Source organism: Ascidia mentula, chromosome 9 (assembly GCF_947561715.1).
Source record: "Ascidia mentula chromosome 9, kaAscMent1.1, whole genome shotgun sequence".
NCBI classification, from domain to species: domain Eukaryota; kingdom Metazoa; phylum Chordata; class Ascidiacea; order Phlebobranchia; family Ascidiidae; genus Ascidia; species Ascidia mentula.
Window position 1 is genome coordinate 15,181,876 of NC_138574.1, and position 19,469 is coordinate 15,201,344.

A 19,469-nucleotide genomic window follows, 5' to 3' on the forward strand; every position below is an offset into this window, starting at 1 on the left:
AGAAATATTTTCTAAACGAGTGTTACAATAACATTTGCAACTTAAACACTTTCCATCCGGTCAGTTCTTTACCATTATACGCGAACTTAATCAATATTCTTTCAGTTCAAAAACACAAGCATAAGTTTACATTTTCAACCTTTGCAACAAATTGTCACTTACCTAAAATTCCAGTGGTTGCCGAAATATTCGCACGCCCAGCAGCAAATTTCAAGTCCAACAACTTTGCAACTATTGGCGCAAAAATTGAACGAACAATGTATTTTGTTCTGGAATGGTTTATGCTGTCATAAAGTATCCGTGATGTCACTGGAGTTCAAGTCGCTAGAGCGAAAGTTTGTGGTTTTAGGGCCACATTTGGCGCGAATAAAACACTACACAAAAGTTACACTTTTTAATTATTTTAGCCATTCGTATGTTACAAATGTGTTTGCGTGTATTTAATATTCGCCATAGACTTCAAGCTTATTTTTTTTTTAAATATGTGAACACGTTTTTTGTGAATGTTATTTGCACGGCCTATGCTTGCACTGTAATACAGCGAAATCCCATATTTTGTTACTAAACATTGTGTCCATTCAGCTGCTGCATGTTAAGGGTTTTTAACTAAAAGATTTCATGTGAATTTAAAATATAAGGCTCTTTTTGTTTACAATTTAGCTGATAATGTTGTGATACGAGTTAAAATGCCTGTTGCACTTTTGGACAAAGATATGAAGAAATTAATAGTCCAACTTGTCAGTTGTGGAGATGATCCTGCCCAACACCTTTCAGTGTTAAAGAATATCAAGCGGTAAATACCGGGAGATGCTCTTAATTTTTAAAAAGTTTACATGTTCATAGAGCCTGTAATTATCCCAATTCAAGCTGGTTTCACATTATTATCGCATAACAACTTCAAATAGATGACAATTTATTTGTTTTAGATCAATCGGAAACAAACTGGTTGAAAATGAAGATGTTTCTTGTTTGATCAACCAACTCAACACAGAAATATTGTCAAGTGATGACCAACTTGTTTCAGAAGCACTTTCTATATTAAACGAGATTATTGACCCACATGGAAAACTATGGTAAGTTTATATAAATTTATTTATTGCACCATAGTCGCAAACCTATATAATTTAAATGATGTGTTTATATGCAGCTAATTTGCTTCTATAATAGGTGACACCTAAGCTAAAACTATATGTTTCGAAGCAGTTTTTTGGTCTTGGTGGTTAAATTGGATCTGTTTTAATCATTTTGCAGTGATAAAGTGACTGTGGACCAACAAAATAACTTGTTGGAAAATTTACTTGAGATTTTGGGTAAATCCAGACAACCAGACATACTTAAGAAGTAAGTTTTTAAACAAAACCCCAAAAACTTCCCAAAACATGTCTTTTCCACCACAGATGCATGTTGTTGTTGGAAAATCAACAGTTTAATGAAAGTGTGGTTGAACTTTTTATTGATTCCATTTTAACCGCTACCGTTCTTCCACAACTTCACCTGGAGAACGACACCATCACTGTGATCAACAGGTAGAGGGATTTTTAACTGCATTTCAAATACATTGTTTGGTTCATTTTTTCTGTGTAATTTTCAATCTGTTGAAAAAAATGCATAGTAATATTTTTGGTGGTTGACCCAATGGGTATGAATGTGTCAAATCTACCACAGTCTGCATTTTAGAAATTAGACTTGTGTCAGTATCATGTTGAGTGTTAACCTTAAGAACCAATCTTTGCCAATTTATAACTTTCCCATGTTTGAAGACTTTTACATCAATGTCCCAAAGAAATGGAAGAGCACATTTTGTTATGGATGAAACCGCTCGTTCAACTCTCAGCCCATAATAATTCTGACACAAGAGAAATGGCCATGGCTTCATTAAAAGGGAACATGACAATGCTCGTGAAGCACAGAAAAGAAATTCTCCCTGATTGCACATCTGCATTAAAACAGGTTTGGAGATTTGCCCAATTGTTTGCAATTCATCAAGAAAAAAAAATTATGCAGTGGCAAAATATTTTAATTATGACAATATTGCCTTAACTTTTAACATAATTTGTTAAACAACTTAATTGTTCGTACAAATGTAACAAAAAATCCTGGAAATTTCAGGATGTGTTTCCAAGATTAAAACAACTGGCAGTTAAAGAGGAAACTCTCAAAGAAATTTTAAACTGCCTCCTTCCCCTTTACATGAAAGTTGTCGGGGAATATTTCAAGAAAAGCAGCAGTTTGTTAAATCTGCTTCTTCAATTTGTCGAAAAGGTATTCACCTATTGGTATTCACCTACTCCTATTCACCTATTGGTATTTACATTGATGTAAAAGTTGACGATCATGTTTGAAAAAGTTTGTTTCGCAATAATTACAATGCTTGTAGGATTCTCATAGTTTGAAAATGTGTTCTTTTTTCCAGGGTTTCCGACACAACAAGGATGAGATTAAATGTTGTGCGTTTAATGCTTGGGGTTGCTTTATCGATACATTCGCTGCTAACAAAGGTCTCTTTTTTAAGTAACTGTTATTTGTTTTTATATTGCTGCAAAATCATTACAAAATTGTGTAAAACTTTGCAGAGTTGCTTGCGTCTCCGAAATACGTGAAACTATTGACTCAACCTCTTAAATTGAAATTCAAATCGTCAGAACTTGTGAAGGTTCGACTGAAAACTTTGTGGAAATTGGTTGTTTGTCTTGAGGAAAAACTACTTGATCTGTTCGAAGTGGTGAGTGTTGGCAAATAATCATGACAAGGAGTTGGTTTAACATTGAAAAAATAAATCTACACATTTTTTTATTCACACTGATCCACTGATGACTCAACAATTTCAACAATTAAATTATGAACATATTACCTCGTCAACCTTTTTTGTGTACAAACTATCCCCTGATTTTTTATGTTTATTCAGGTTTGCAAGCCCTTAATACAGATGTGCATCAGTCAAGAACAAACTTCAATTAATATTCGGTAAAACAATTGATAAACTTGCGTTAATGTCTCCAAACATTTCTTTGTTCACATAAAATGTTGATCAAGGAATAAAAGAAAATTATTCAAATTAGGAAATAATTAATCACACATTGCATTGTTTGTGATGTTGATTATATTCCTACAGCGATGGCATCATATTAATATTTTTCCTCTCAGAAGGTTGTCAGGGAGACCATCCCAAGATCACATCTCCAACCACAATCCTCCTCCTGATGAAGGTCTGCAGGAGTTGGGAGTCGAGATGCTCGCTCATCTTTTACTAGATGTATCAAAGTACAACCATGCTTTCAAACTGCGTAAGTTTCTTGTAATTAAGGTTCCTGTAAATTTGCAATATTGTTACTATGGTAGCCAGGATTCAAAAGTTTTGTACCATATTGGCTGATTTAGATAATGCACAATACCATGTAAATGTTAAATATATCTTCAATTTCTATGTAATTGGTAAAAGACAGCCACACTTTTGTTTATGTTTTCATGTTAATGTATTTTTGGTTTGTTTTTATTTTAAATGCTGGAATTCAAATCCAGGGCATCCTGACCACGATCTTTTACTTTTGTTATTTTTAATGACTTTTTCACAGAGAAACTTTACTGCCCTCTACTGGCACAGGCCACAAACTTTTTGAGGTTTCAGTCATTCCTTATGACTTGTATATGTGACGTTATTTGCTCGTCGGATATTAAGATGCCAGGTAACTTTGGACGTTGTTTATTCATCAAACAAACTTTTAACATTAATTTAACTTGGTTTGATAAGTTATGTGCAGTTTTGTTTGATTTGTTTAAACCATTTTTTAGATGAATTCTTGCATGGATTTTGGGACGTTTTGGTGAAAGTTGCTCAAGATTGCATCAGTCGTAAACGTGATTCTGATTTCTTCAGATCTTTGTATCAAACTATCAGCCAAATTGTAACAAGTTCCACTTTAAAACCTGAACTACTGCTCGTGAGATCATTTCTTTTTCTACTTTTACACAGACTTCGTTGGTAATTTGTTCAAAAAAAAAAATGTAAAAGGAATTGTCAGTTCCTGTTCATATAATTATTTAACAAAACATCTTTCACACTGTTTGATGTTTAAAACCTTTTTTCTTTTTATCATGCTTTCTTTTTTATATTTTCCAGATGTTTGTGAGCAGTTTAAGTAAATTTCCAAACAAGGTTCTGAACTCCAGTCTCCTCTACTCCTCGGATAAGAGACACTCTGGGTTGATGCACGGAACAGTCAACTTGGCTCTCCTTGATCTTCTTCTCACTCCCAACATCCGGAAGGAATGCATCGGACATCAGAAGTAATTTAAAGTTATTGAGATAATTATTTTTACTAAGACACAACAAATTACAAGCAGTGTTTATATTCAATCATCAAATTCCTATTTCAAAAACAGGCTGTAACCCCCCAACATTTTTCATAAATTTTATGATGTTTTACTCTTAAATCTGTCACTATATCTATATTGGCCACAAAGTTATCAAGGGATTCCGACAATACAAACTTCCATTTGTTTCGAGATAGTTAGCATTTTTATCAACAGTGCATCTTTAAAAATCTTGCACAAGGAAACAATGACTGCCACACTTTAAAGGTGTCAAGTAATTAATGCTCTAAATGTGACAGAGAAACATGTTTCAAGGTTTTTTGAATGTGGGCAATCCATCATCCTATGTGGTATGGAAAGGGACATGGCAACCCTGGAGTTCACCCATGCTGTTGCTAGGCATTTGTCATGTGACCACATTGTGTACTTGAAGCTGTGGAATTTCCTCACCGAGCAACTCATGGTTTACATTAACAAGGTAAATAGTGTTTGAAATTGTCACTACCTTAAAGCTCTGTTATTGCTTGTGTGCTGTTTGAATGGAAACAATACAAAGCCCACTTACATATGTCGTGTTGTGAAATGTGATTTTTCCTGTAATATTTAGACAGGGAATATCAACCAGGGCGACAGTTTGGAACATGATTTCTCTTCGATCTATGATCTTGTTTTATTCCCGATAGAATTTATAGTGAAAGGAAAATGTGACGTTGAATCATTCGAGGAAACAAGTAATTGTCATTTAAATTTCATTTTTGGAAAAGATATATTTTGAAAACTTGACAAAAAAGCAGGGGAATACTGTATTATTTTGTCAATTCTTTTGCAGCTATTGAACTTTGGCAAAGTTTGGTGGAAAAATTCCTGAGTTTATCGACAGAAGTTGAAACTTCGACACCTCAGGAAGCCAGAAACTTCATAATTTCAAACTTTCTTAACCAATTGTCCAACACAAGTGACATTGTGAGTCATAAACCACCTTTGTTTCATCATTCATGAAACATCCTGCGAGATTGTTTTTATGTTCCAGATTCTGAACAATTGTACAAGCAAATTTTTTCAAGCTTTTGCCGTTTCACTTGTAAAGAATGCAGTGTTTCCCCCGAAACCGGTCGAGAATAAACGTCGATCACTTGTTGGATCAAATGCTTTGGTTGATTTCAAAAGTCTCATTGTAAAATTGTTGTTTCAACTTGGCTTGGTGAGTTACACTAAACCAATCTGTTGCTTGTGGTATTTGTTGAAAGTGGACACTGTTGGATCGGCAAACCGATAATTTACATATAATGACGTCATGGTTTGTTGTTAATTTTTTTCAGTTGGAATCATCACCTGAGTCATCCCCAATCGTTGTGAATATAATGCCAGCTTTGCATTGTTTGTTTTCTATCTTGCCGCCCGATCATGTGACTGAATTCTTTATTTCGTTTTCTCCGATGCTTGCGACAATTCTACAACAAGATTCACAGTAAGATTCATGTCTATTAACTTTTATGAACAAATCGCTGATTGCTTGAGTTTGGCGATAAATTAGTTTTCGTGTTTCTGCAATACAGTTCCTATAGAAATATTTTATTACTTAAATGCTTGAATGTTTCGAAACATAGTAATAAAGTTAGTTTTATGGAAAAGTTTGTCCAACTTAAACCAGTGAACCATACCATGAAACCAGGGACAAATTAAAATATTTTATTTCTCAAAATTTAACAAATATTTTTATATCAAGGATGTTGAAATCCTTTCAACAAGATGTAGAGGATTGCTGGAAGCAGATCTTGATGCGTCTTCCATTCACCTCCATCCTCCTGGAGGAGGAATCAGTCCTGGAAGTTTTCTCCACATCTTTCCAAGACTCCTCGTCGATAATCTTCCGATCAACTGTTGAATTCTGGGAGATGAAAGTTCTTGAAAACTTTGAACCAACTGATCTTTCTAGTGATTTTTTGTAAGTTTAAAAAGTAATTTTTGGACTGTGTTATTTCCTGAACGTACTTTCATGTTATGATTTGCTAGTTGGTTTTTACCAGCATATTTTTATTATGATTAAACTACAGACTTTATTGTTAAAGTTTTTATTGCTGTATAATGTCACACAAAGGTAATTCTTGCAAAAAATCATTTATAATTTTTGGATTTTTGACCAAACCCTGATAATTTCCAGATCTTTGCTTTCCATCATTTATAAGAAGAGTGGATTTAAAATAAGTTGGGACAACGAACACGAAAAAGAAGACGGAAAATTTAATGGTTTGTGAAAGTTGCAACCGAAAGTTCATTCACATTGTTGCAACACAATATCAAATAATATTTCTTTTAATTTTTAGTGTCAGCTTCGTCGTTGCAAAGTTCTTTGGATGATGAAGATGATGTTGTTGGGGTTTGTGACATCATAATTGAAGTGGAAAAAATTATTTTTTTCTGATATCTGCTTAAAATGTTTTCTAAATTAAAAAGCTGAAATTTAGTTTATTGCAACCAAGTTTGAACAATTTAGGAATCTTTGGTTGACGTCACCAGAGGAAGTTCACAAGATGACGAGTGTGACGTCACAAACCAAAGCCAACAATCAAACGAGTGCGACGACTCGTTCGAAAGTCACCAACGTGTGAAATGTGATGTCACAAACGAAAGTGACGACATTACCCAATTGTCCAACGAGAACTTGGACACGTCACAATCGGCTTCGGATCGCTCCCTGGAAGAAAATAACAAGTAAATAAGAATGCTGACTCAGCAAGAATTGTTTGAGTTATTTAATATGTAAAGGGGGGTCAGATCCATGAAGTATACAAACCAGTTACTTTTTGCTTAAAATGTGTTCGAAATATCCTTGCATCTGGTTAATTTATTTTGAACTTCTATCGTGTTCCCCATAACTGATCAAGCCACAGATAATTTACTGAAAATATGACGTAGATCCCCTGTATCGTGGTAAGTTCCACAACTATTACCAACTCCATCTATCCTTTCCTCCAGATCCCTCAACCTACGGAGTCTTGCCTCCTCATCCCAAACTAAACGGAAGAAGGTTTCACCAACATCCGAGAGAAGGAGGAGCGCCAGACTCCGCAAAATCCTTCCTGAATCCGAACATCTTCCCACCAAAAAACCCAAACGATCAAAAAAGGAAACTCGTGACGTCAAACGCGATGACGTCAAAGACGAGGTGGTCGTTCTCGACGACAGTGACGTCAGCCAGGACGAACGTTTTGTCTCGGCTTGTGATGTCACAAGCACGGATACGGATGATGACGTCATTGACGTGGATAAGAGCGCTTATGGCGTAGTGGATGTTGCTGAGTCTTCAGCGGATCAAAGCAGATTGCAGGAGGAGCAAGATGTGGATGAAGAGGAGAAGGAAGTCTCAATGGAGTCGGATGATACAGAGATCGATAAAAGTTCAATCGATGAGAGCGTTTATGAAGTTGTTGAAATGACAGATGTCTCGATGACGTCGAGTAAACCTCACAACGACGAGTCCAACTTGGAAGATGTGGATGCAGAGAAGAGTATGTACGAGTATGTGGAGGTTGCGGACTCATCAATTAATCCTCATCATGATAAATCAATCTCCAAGCAAGCAGAAGAAAGTATTTATGAAATTGTTGAGATGGCTGAGATGTCGGTGAATCAAACACGTCCTCTTGAAGATGAGGAACAAAACGATGTTGAGAAGAGCATATATGAGATGGTTGAGGTGGCAGAAGTCTCCATCCACCCGGAGCATCGTGATAACCTGGAGGAGAGCAACATCCAGGAGGACACAACTGATGAGGATGTTAGTGAGAGGGAGCAAGATGATGTGTTTGTTCCGGCAACGGATGCAAGTATATATGAAGACATTCAGATGGCGGAGATGTCGATCAATACCACAAACCTCCCGGACTCCTCAGGTTGGGACATGTTGCCATGTTACACAGCAACCTTTGTTTTGTAACAAAGGACTGCTTTTAATTTGTTACAAATGTAATTGTATATTTTTTAGCAAGAATTTTTAAGCAACAAAGCTAAGATGGGATTTGGTCAGAATAAAAGCACAATTTCATGAAACTTAATCGTTCATTATTTATAAGTTGTATACCCAGCTAACTATTTAAGACAAGTTCAAAATTTGGCTGAATAATATCTGAAAAATTTCATCATGTCCAGGAGAAGAAGAAACTACAGCTGATGAGGAGATAAAAGATGAAGATAAAGATGAGGAGCAGATCAGTGATGAGGAGATGAAGGATGTGGAACGTGAGTTGGGAATCCAACCTCTTGATACAAGCTTCGATGGTGATGAGGAACCGATGTCCGCCGAGAAGCCAGATCATCCAGATGAACAACCATCCCTTGCTCCTGGGAAGATTTGTGTTGAATCACCACCAGAAGAGGAGGTTACAAGGAGAATTGAGACACCGAACATCAAACACTTCCAGGATCAATCGGATAAACATGATGAAGTTGGGGCTCCACTTCGAAGATCTCTTCGCAAGAGAGTTTCCACACCTAAAGTGGTTAGCTCGAACAAAGTGAGTATTTCAATCAGTATTGATTGATTTTACAGTTTTAAAACTTTTTCCCGTACTCCCCCTGAAGAGTTTGGTGGTTTAACCTCCCCAATCGGTAAAATATTTTTGCAACCAATTGATATTGGGCTCTGGCAAGTAAAATATCAACGCAATGAATGAGGTGATTCAACAACACCAGTTTCCTGGGTTTACACTCACAACGTAAAATATATATTATCTTGTTCCCAGGTGAGTGGCTTATCTGAGAAGGGAGGAAATGGACGAAGAACGCGGCAACGAATTCTCGAACAAAACACAGAATCAGAGAGGGAAATTCCCAAAGAAGCGAACTCGCCAACTAAATCTAAACTGGATCGAAATCCTGTGGTGGTTATTGTGCGTGAGGAGAAACACGAACGAACCCCTGACGTTGAATCTGGTGTGATTGCCGATGAAACACCTGAAGTGGTGAGTGTAGAGAAACCAGATGGTAAAACCCCGACGGATGAGCAACAAGCGGTGATAGCTGAAACCCCGATGATCGCGGGGGAGACTATAACGTCCAAAACCGAGGTTAGAAATGTGGACAGTGGGACAAGACAGGAATGCAATTCACCGACATCGACCGGTAAGTCTAATAACGTAATACGGCAGATGATGTTTTTGCAGAAATTGTTAATATTTGGAACTGCCCAACTCCGTTTACGGAAAATTAATATTTTCGTATACATTATATTAAAGATCACGCTAATGCTTGTGCGTAATTTTAGACACTTAACAAGTAAAAGACAGAATCGTCGGTTCGACCAAACAAAACAGAATGATCCCTGAAGTCTTAATGACATTTTCCCATTATGCTTTATAACTGTTTTGATATTAAATCACAGCATTTATCAAGGGAAATATATCATTCAGACAGGAATCAGCCTATTTGCTACAGGTGGTAGCGACGGATCTGTCCTGTCGTGTCATGTATCCAAAATAACTCACAAAGAGTGGCCGTTACGGCGAAATTATTATTTCTGTGAAATTTTTAATAAAAGATCGCATTGGCGTTGATTGTCAATTACTGTTTGTGAGTGATTATGGATACTGGATTTATCAATTCTCAAATTATAATGATTTTGTGTCGTTTGTTGTAAACAGGCCAGAATACCGAGTACGTGAGCACTCCAAAGTCCTGCACAGCTAACAGATGTAAGTAGTGGATTTGTATACGACTAAAATCATGTCAGACCATCTGTAAGTCGCGGAGTTTGCTACAGTGTGGTAACATTCAATATTATGGTAAATATTGTTCGGTTGAAGTTGGTATTGATGAATTCTCGTTCCAGTGGCGACACTTCGGGAAGAGGCGGCTCTGACTCCATCAAGTCCAGGAGGAATATTGAAGAGGAGAGTTTCAGAAGTCCCGAGTCCTGCAAACAAAGTATGCTTAGCAACACTTTTAGTTACGAGGCGTCCGGCAGTTTAAGATCGGAAACTTAGATAATAATGACATGAGCGCGGCGTATTTGACCGGCAACATCCACGCTTTAAGCTCCGCCGTGTTTTAGCGTTCGCTGATGAGTCATTATATCCACGAGGAATGGTGTTAATTGCGCCCAACAAACATCATTCTGCTGTACTAAGTCAAGTTTGTGTTTTGCCACTCCGTGTTACCACAACAACACTCATAATCCTTCCAGTCGCGCCGAGTTTCCTTCGCTGAACCAATCTCAGTCTCCAAAGTCCAGGAGGAAATGATCCCGTTGTCTCCAAACTCAAGTCCTCACTCGGAATGGAGGAAAAATAAGTTCTCAAGCCGGTAAATCCCCCTACAATTGCGTCATAGTCTGTTCTTCCGTAGTTGAACTTGTTACAAATTATAGAAGTCGAGAAGTTAATTTGTTAGTGATGATGTTCCACATTAAAAAACTTTGGTCACATCCCGTCATCAGCATGGTGGTGACTTCTTCAGTTGTCACATCAACTTTACAAAATGTTTAGAATCGTGAGTCGACGCCTCAGCCTTCCCGCCCCCAAGCGAACGGTTATAGCGCCCCGTGCGGATGACGTCACCCGTTCACCGATGAGTGTTCGGAGTGCGACGGTTGCTGCCGCCATTGCTGGGATCAAGGTATTGCCTGATAACATTTAAACAAGACAGCAAGCTTGTAGCAGCATGTTTTAATGTTCCCAGGCACGCGGTGGTGACCAGAACGTACAAACTCAGCAATCTTCCCCAACTTCGAGTGTACAAACTTCATCACGTGACCCAACCTCGCCTTCTAAATCAATCGCGCGCGTCAACCAATTGACAATTAGCCAGTTATCCAATCAAGCTCTTCTCCAAAACCTTTCCGTCAGTCAGCTTTCACATTTAACTGATAGCGTCTTGCAAGCAGCTCCTATTATTCACGCGGTTTTAATGCACAAGATAGGCAAGACATAGAAATCAGCATATTTTCTTTTGGTGTTGCTGGTATTGTGCGCTTATATTTTGCTTGAAACTACAGAACTCGGCACACATTGGGCTGGAAACAAGATATTCGTTTGTCCATCAATAAATTTAGTGGCTTGTTGCTGCGTGCGTGTCTTATGGTTCTTGAAACTTTTTACATTACTTGCAAAACCGGAAAGCCCCTTGCACGTTGGACGTGAGGATAGAAATTCTAGTACAGTCACAAGCGACTTTTCAATCACAGATTCAAAATTGATTGGGGTTTTCAAATCATTTTTTAATTTAAAACATAATCTGATGTTCTTTCGTATTTTTAAACAAGTTTTAAGCCAGCGACATTTCTAGCAATAAAAAAAAACTGGCTAAATATTTTGTAAAATCAAATACATCTTAAGCCACAATGGAATTTTGTACACTGCTTATGTAATCCCCGAATATTTCCCACAGATTGTAAAATAAATTTGACAAAAAAATCGGACGTGTCAAAATTTATTCAAAACAGTTCTGTTATTTCTCTGGAATCTGTTATATCCACGACTGTACGAAAAACAGTCGCGATTCGCCAGCAGATGTTTTGTTGCTCGAGATCGGCTGGTTATTTTTTGGTCGAGTAGTTACGCCCATTGGTCCCCTGCATACGTTTTTGTAATAGTTGAGGTTCTGTATGTGTTTGTAAATATGGAGATGCAATTGGAGAACAACCTTCAAATTGAAGATAGCCCTCCACTTCAAGAGAGATGGCCTCCTCTCGGTAAAATGCATAATTGTGTTAATTATAAATTTATACGCAGTAATATTACACAGGAAAAAGTGGCATGATCCAGCTAGGCTGCATTGCCTGGGCTGCCCAGCCTGAAAACCTCATGATTATAAATTAATGTTTTTGATGTCTGCTGTTCAGCTTGGTTCTGATAAAACAGAATCTACAAATGTTATATGAAGTTTAACTGTTGTTTACTTGTAACACTTTGTTGAAATAATGTATTTTTGGTTGAACTTTCACTTTAGCTACTAGGATTTTCAAATACCAATCCATTTTCTGCCTGGGTGGCTGATAAATTTGTAAAAATGTGATTCTCCCCTATCAGGAGCATGGAGAGTGCAGGAAATGGTATTTTAGGTTGAGTAATGTTAATTGTTGGTTGCAGGAGCTTCTTCGTCACCCGATCTTCCAGTTATGTCTGAACCAAAAAGTTTACAAGGTGAAAGAGTCCAGGAATTGATGGATGAAAAAGAACAACTGACTACATCACTTTTCTCTCTGACCACACGATTTGCACAGGTTAATACCCAGATTGGACAGTTTGTTGTTTGTGTGGAGGATTATTTTTGGCAATCGTTAATGGCGCGGATGATTGCAACGTTTTTTGTATATTACTGCATTTGCTTATTTTATTGCACTGATTATCGGTAAATTAGGGATTGAAATATTACAATTTATTTTCATTTTCTTGACACAAATTTTGCCATGTTAAACAATGTGTTGTTCATATTTGTTATAATGAGTGTGGGAGACACTTCTTGGGGTTCATGTCTCTTCAGTACCTGTGCAAAAAGTAATTATTTTTTGTACATAGATTCAATTCCGTTTGCACCAAATCACTGAAGCATCTCCTGAGGATCGTGAAGAAATGTTGAAGGAATTGGAGGAGTTTGCTCATCGTGGTTGCATCGATCAACATGCCGTACTGAGCAAGGCTAATGTGAGGGAAACTTAATATAATAAATTACCAAGTGCATATCGTGTGACACCAACCATTTTACTTCAAGCTTTACATTTTTCCAGAAATCTACGCATTTATTACAAACAGAAAGAAAATTAACTAATTTAGTGGTTTCATTTCATCATTTCCATCCGGTACAAATAATATTTGTGGCGTTAGGTTGAAGATGCTGATGCCCAAGAAATGACAGAAGATTTGAAAGAGAAACATGATGTCATCATTTCAGAGTTGAAATCACAGCTTCATGATCTAGAATCTTATGCATTTCAACAAGTAATGGATGTTGTAGTTTATTTAATTTGTCATGTGATAATTTGTGCTCTCATGTTGACTAATCCACTTTTCATGCAAAACTCGCTAGTTGATTGTTGCGATGGATATCTGTTGTAATGTTAATTTGTATGAATCATTGATAAATGTTTATGGCAACATATATTTTCAGGGTGCAGGCAAAGTTCCTCAATCGTTACAACTCCAAAAACAACAAGCTCTGATTGATCAACTGACGAGGAAACTCAATCTTAGAGTGGATGATGAAGACTTAGCGCACACATCAGTTGATGACCTGAAGACCAGGGTTGACGACGCTGTGGCAGAAGTAAGCTGTGTTGTATTGTAACCGTGCGTTGGAAGCATGTTACATAAAGTCAGTTTTAAAAAGTTGACACAAGAAGCTGTGTGCATGTTTAGCAGGCAGTTGAAACCATGTGGTCTATTCTATAAATACATATCCACAAATGTGAAAATATATTTAGATATGTTGCAAGCTAATTGCCAGTCAACTAGTCATAGTGTGTCATGCTCCAAATCACTACAATTAACTCAACTCTTTTAATTTAAACCACAACACTTCTATAGCGACTACTTGGTACAACTAATTTGCTTCCAAGGTAACTCTCCAACCTTAAGTTAATTATCCCACTTTTAATTTTTAATTATCAAAGACTCTCTGGCATTTATGAATACACAACCAAGAAGAACCTATAGTAACATGAATACATAATACAACTGCGTACAAGTTGATATTGGAAATTTATTTTACCTTTATATGCAGAGGTACATTAGAGCCTCCTTGTGCAAATAAGTCATTAGTAAATATTTTCACAGATTGTGAACCCAGCCAAGATGAAGGAGAAGCTTGTCGGACATTTACAAACACAAATACAAGACCTTGAGCGCTTTGTGGAATTCCTACAAGCGGAAGTTGAAGGTAATGTTTGTGTAGCAACATACACACAATAGTTGTAACTCAACCAGGCCAAGGTACCTCTGCATTGTGTTCACACTGAAACATTCAGGAAGTTGTTTCCCACCAATATTCTACCTGTGCTTCATCACATGCACTTTTCTAATAATGAAATCCACACTATATCCGTCACTACCATAAATATTGACCATCTATTATCATGATGAATAACTTGCCAACAACTCGCACATTTAACACTAATAAGAAAAATACTCATTTAAAACATTGACAATGTTTACTGTACTTTCTGTTTTTATAGCCCCTAAAATTGGAGGCTGTTTAAACTAGACCATATTATGAGGGAATCTGGCAAATTGCAAACCATAGCACTTATATATTTTTGTGCATGGTAAAATACATCAAAACAATGTAAACCAAACAATTATTTTCCAGTTGACGGTCACAAATCATCTGGATCTGTACCCAACCCCAGTTTCAGTGGAAGTAACAAAAAGAAGGAAAGAAAGCAAACCCTTGCCCTCGTTAAAAGAGTTCTTGCTGTTGTGCATGTAAGTGTACATAGGATATGGGGTTTTGGGGTTGAAACCAAATGCAGATTTTTGATTCTGAGTTGTTTACAGCAATTTATAAGCTCATGGTTTAATAAATGTTAGCGTTTAAACATACAGTCTCAAGGCATACATAATCACTGTATTTGGACCATATATTGTTTTGTTTTTTTATTTTTATCACATTGTGGATAAAAGCCAACATGCCACAAATACAAATGTTTGTGATTGATCGCCACAAAGTACCATAACCCACCACAATATTGTTTACACAAACGCAAACAACCCTATAGATTGTCATGTAATGGCATGATGTATTACCGTGGGTGTGTGACCTTACATGAGTGCACGGCGATACTTGTAGCTCATCGAGTGTCGAATACAAGCACCCTCACACATAAATGAGCTCAGGTTGATTTGATACTGCATTGATTTTTGTCCACTCGAATCTTTCAGATGTTCTCGTTAACACAACTGGGGTGTGGATCACAGATGCAACCTCCTGATGACGTTGCTATGAGCGATCCTAAATCTCTTATCACTGAACTTAAGAAAGCAGTGAATCACATAAGGTGGGGGAACAATTTGTTAAAAGTGTTTTATCAAAAGTTACAGCGTAATCACCTCTGATTGGAGCTTAAATGCTCCAGAAACATAGATTTCTACTTGATACGCTTTTATTTAGTTCCTTACTAATTGAAACACAATTTTATGCATTCCTAAACATTACTTTCCTTGTCCACATTATTACTGCTGAAATATCTGAAGGTCAAAAGTTCATGCTCTTATTGCAATGTTTCTATGACAACATCGAACTGATTCTAATTTGCGCACATTGTTGAAAGTGTGTTTACCTGGATTCAGTTTTGAACTTTTAAATTAACACAAAAACACAACAATTTTCACAATGCTTCGTTCAGAACTGTATCTGCTAAACAACTGCGCATGTGCGATGGTGAATCAGAAACCGACACGACAAGTTGTTCTGAGCTTGATGATGAAGAAGACGAACTTAACAGACAAGTTCCACCTGATGAGATGACACAGGTACCCAGTGTATAGCTCGCATACCTCCCTGTATAACATTTTAGTTGTGACTAAACAGGATTTTTCCACTGTGCAATATAAATGGTGTTATTACCCCATTCATAGCTACAGTAAACTTGCTTTATACTGGTTTGTGTATTGAATTCCAATGATAAATGTGGTTAACACATGCATGGTTAGATCATATACCAGATGGCTACTTCCTATCGCAAGGCATATGACAGGTCATTAACATTCAAACCTCTCCCAACTTAATAAATTATTCAACTCAACTTAGGATAAATTTAGTGTTAATGCTTCAGTACCTATAATATATAACTACACGAATTCAAACTTTCATACCCTTGTGTGGTGAAAACGTACAATCAGTAACAAAAGACGTATTATTACGTAACAACACGATAATCAACGTGGAACGTGGGGTTTAACACCTTCTATCATAACATGTGATCAATACATTTTATCGACCGTAGATTGTTCGGAGCGAATTATGCATCGCCTTGCACAATATTTTGAGTGATGGATTGGTTCATGACGCTGTTGGGAGGCATGGGACGGCTCTGATTGCTCCAATATCTTGTATTCTGCCAAGGAAATTCAACTCTACATATGCTGCAGGTTTGTAGGATGCCAACTTTATCTAAAAACACTAGTTTGTATGTTGTGGGTCTCTGTACAATTACCACCATATATAATGGGTTGCGATCAATGTTGGATAATCTTTATTAAATTAAAGATTGTTGTTCCAATCGCGACTTTCTGTAAAAATTTGCCATTTCCGGTTTCCTATCGAGGGCATAAATAGAATGCCGACCTTCCATTAAAATCGATTCCATTAATACACAATGACATGATGTGCGTCATAATGGCATCCTCTTATGACGTGTTACTCGCTATTATGTTTGTATTCATGTCAAAAGGCTTCTATCTAAATGTGTTTGTTAACGGGGTTTTTGGCGTCTCTGTCTGTGGTCATTCAACAGTAATTAGAGATACCAAGTATTATAGTTAAGGTGGCGTTGTAGACTGAAAACTAAGGCGTTTCTTATAAATCTCCCATTACCGCATTTGTTAACTTAACGTATTAGTAGCGAAACAACGTGACATTCTTTCCAAATCCGGAAACACTACAGCCCCTTGTGTCAACAACGTAACAATGCTTGTCTTTGTGACGCCATAATGTGTGCGGTCTGAAAATAGCCTGGAAATGTTGCGAAAACATCCGGTTAGAATATGTTTGGATATTTTAACAAAAACTCCAGAAAAACCTTTTTTACACCCACTGTGGCCTCATCATATGATTGGTTTAAGTGACCAACATAATAAATTTGCTGTTTAAACAAAAGTGCAATAATTACATGTTCATGTTCTAGAACCGATGCATCCATGGGAACTGTTTCTTGATTATTACGAAATAAAGCACGGTTCAGAGTTGGCGAGTGCCCCAAACCGAATGTTAACGAGAGCGTTTAACCTCGAAGATCTTGTGGCAGCTGGAGATGAGAAACGATCAAGAAGGTGGGGAGCAACTTCATGATATGTTGCTTGTATCTTAAATCCAACAATCATTTAACTTCCATCACATTATTATTATCATGAATTCTCGTTGTATTTAAACTAATATGATTTTTTATGTTTATTTATTATGTGATTTGTGTTTCCAGTGTGAAGTATTCGTTACTGGAGGCGATACATCTCGTTGTGAATGACCACAACCCACTCAAGCGAAGCTTCGACGACATGTTTAAAGGTGAGTGTTCGGTATTTTCCACATAGTGTGTGTTGCTTTCACCTACGGTAAACGAAACGCGTATCCAGAAAAACTTGTTGAACAATTTTATATCAAGACTTGTGAGTTGCACCTTAAACCTCAACAAACACCCTTGATAACCTTCGGTAAGTTATTATGACCTTGGGCGAGAGTTAGTTCTTTTTACGTCCCGTTTAACATCAAGCCTCAGTTTTGCAAATATTTAACTTCCCCCTCCTTTGTAGCTTTGGTTTGCCTCGGTTTAAACGCTGGTCGTCTGTCGCGTTGGATCCGCTTGGTGTCGCGTTCTCCCGCTCTGGTTTCTCACCATTACACGGATGCGAGTTATGTGGCTCGAACTGGGATGGAGGGAGTTGTGACGGTTCTATCCAGACTTGATTCCGTTGTCTTCCGTCTGCCGGTAGATGTCGCTGTGCGTCCTTTCAAGAATATCAAGGACGCGTTCTGATTTCTATGGCAAGAAGTTTGCTATCCCTGTGGTGGACAATTCCCTGAGATCGCCTGTTACGTCACAATAGCTACTCTATACGTAGGGCTTGAAATGAAAATCGCGGGAAAATATTCTGAGACAATTTTGTGTCGATTCAAATTCAACAACACGAATTTACGATTGAGGAACTCGCTATAAATTAATGACCCAAGCAAAGTTAGCCATGGAATTGAATATATTTGTTGTGGTCATTTATTTCCTTGTTACCAATTGATCATTGCTGTAAATCTTTGTGGTGCTTCGTGTGCGCCGCCAAGTGGTTGCTTTGCTCGATATGCTTTCTGACGTCATCACATTATACGCCACAATTTAATTATTTGATCATAGATAGAGCCATCAATAACCCCCTACCACACATAGTCCGTGCCAAACGTTTCTCTTTACAGAGCTTGGTTGTATAGGATTGTTTGATTCTGTTGTACCACAGTGGTACGAGTTTAACAAATATTTCTCGTAATTTGTTCGTTTTCTGTAGTTTGCTAAGAATCGCTTCATGTTTTTACAGACCAAGTTATTTGTTTGTTTATTATTTGGGACACTAACTTGTGATTGGATTTTAATTCATTCAACATGTGTTTTGTGTTACGTCACCACTTTTTCGGTGTCTGCATCGGTCACTTCCTGAAGTATTTGCACTTTTGTAGTTTAGTTATATTGCCATAACTTTCTGCTTATAAGGTCATATGTCCCTGGAAAGTTGAAGAGAAAGTCGGTATGGAGCCACTGGGTGGCGGTGGGGAGCCACTTAATCATGGGGCTTAAATCTCCAGCAGTTTCCCTCAAACTGGAATATCAAATAGTTCCAAAATATTAATTCTGTGTTTCAGTTTCATCCCTATATTAACTTAGTGTTGACCAGCCGCCATGCACTCCTACCATTTGTACACATTTTACCGTTGTTTTTGCTTATCAGAGGTACTAACACCTTGACTTATTGTTGATCTTGCTTTGCACGTTTTGTTTCCGAATATTCTTTCCCTGCAATGCAACTTAGGTTTAGGGGTGTGCAATAAATCCTTACTTCATGCTCTTCACAGAATCAAATGTTTTTATTCTTTTCGTGATGTCAACATTTCTATCCTTGTTATGTGCGTGAAGGTTTAAGCAGACTAACATTAAAAGGTATATTGTCGGTGCGTGAATAACTGCCTTCACTATGTGTAGTCAGGTGGGTTAACTGCAACAATGTGCTGTTACAAATTTATTAGTTGTTTGATGGAGGTTTGTGGTACTTATTTGTCTGAATTTTCACAACTACCAGCATAGTAGCTTGTCTCATAATTGCACTATGAGAAAGGGGAGAATGCAATTACTATTTTCAACACATGTCCTCAAAGTCATCAGATCCCCGGAACGTGGCTTCAATGCCTAAAAACTTTAATTAAGTTTACGTTTTGACAGATGCGTTTTTCAATAGTTGCCTGAAATATGCAAC

General features: G+C 37.3%; 2 protein-coding genes across 2 annotated transcripts; both read left to right on the forward strand.

The window, feature by feature from the left end:
- Window positions 1–664: 664 nt before the first annotated feature.
- LOC145913362 (uncharacterized) lies at window positions 665–11,357 on the forward strand. The gene is made up of 30 exons (XM_083000987.1): window positions 665–793; window positions 927–1,073; window positions 1,252–1,341; window positions 1,398–1,526; window positions 1,761–1,950; window positions 2,110–2,262; window positions 2,414–2,498; window positions 2,574–2,722; window positions 2,906–2,964; window positions 3,145–3,284; window positions 3,573–3,683; window positions 3,790–3,938; window positions 4,118–4,284; window positions 4,627–4,789; window positions 4,919–5,042; window positions 5,141–5,274; window positions 5,342–5,512; window positions 5,631–5,779; window positions 6,038–6,256; window positions 6,473–6,558; window positions 6,636–6,688; window positions 6,806–7,023; window positions 7,288–8,204; window positions 8,461–8,825; window positions 9,054–9,432; window positions 9,951–10,001; window positions 10,139–10,233; window positions 10,493–10,611; window positions 10,794–10,923; window positions 10,987–11,357. The coding sequence occupies exons 1-30, from the start codon at window positions 687–689 to the stop codon at window positions 11,236–11,238; spliced, it is 5,301 nt and encodes a 1,766-aa protein (XP_082857113.1). The 5' UTR covers window positions 665–686; the 3' UTR covers window positions 11,239–11,357.
- Window positions 11,358–11,777: 420 nt separating this feature from the next.
- Window positions 11,778–19,162, forward strand: LOC145914205 (RUN domain-containing protein 1-like). Its single transcript, XM_083001996.1, has 13 exons — window positions 11,778–11,998; window positions 12,396–12,529; window positions 12,825–12,950; window positions 13,131–13,244; window positions 13,414–13,569; window positions 14,079–14,181; window positions 14,611–14,726; window positions 15,183–15,298; window positions 15,647–15,773; window positions 16,247–16,391; window positions 17,147–17,291; window positions 17,438–17,523; window positions 17,769–19,162. Exons 1-13 carry the CDS (start codon window positions 11,926–11,928, stop codon window positions 17,990–17,992), a joined length of 1,665 nt encoding a protein of 554 aa, XP_082858122.1. The 5' UTR covers window positions 11,778–11,925; the 3' UTR covers window positions 17,993–19,162.
- The last annotated feature ends 307 nt before the right edge of the window (window positions 19,163–19,469 follow it).

Excerpts from the sequence above, each read along its gene's own strand:
- LOC145913362 (XM_083000987.1), top strand. The coding sequence starts at position 687 with ATGCCTGTTGCACTTTTGGACAAAGATATGAAGAAATTAATAGTCCAA. Across the intron at positions 1,951-2,109 it reads GCACATCTGCATTAAAACAG|GATGTGTTTCCAAGATTAAA; the intron begins GTTTGGAGATTT and ends TGGAAATTTCAG. Across the intron at positions 9,433-9,950 it reads CAATTCACCGACATCGACCG|GCCAGAATACCGAGTACGTG; the intron begins GTAAGTCTAATA and ends TGTTGTAAACAG.
- LOC145914205 (XM_083001996.1), top strand. The coding sequence starts at position 11,926 with ATGGAGATGCAATTGGAGAACAACCTTCAAATTGAAGATAGCCCTCCA. Across the intron at positions 13,245-13,413 it reads AATCTTATGCATTTCAACAA|GGTGCAGGCAAAGTTCCTCA; the intron begins GTAATGGATGTT and ends ATATATTTTCAG. Across the intron at positions 13,570-14,078 it reads TTGACGACGCTGTGGCAGAA|ATTGTGAACCCAGCCAAGAT; the intron begins GTAAGCTGTGTT and ends ATATTTTCACAG.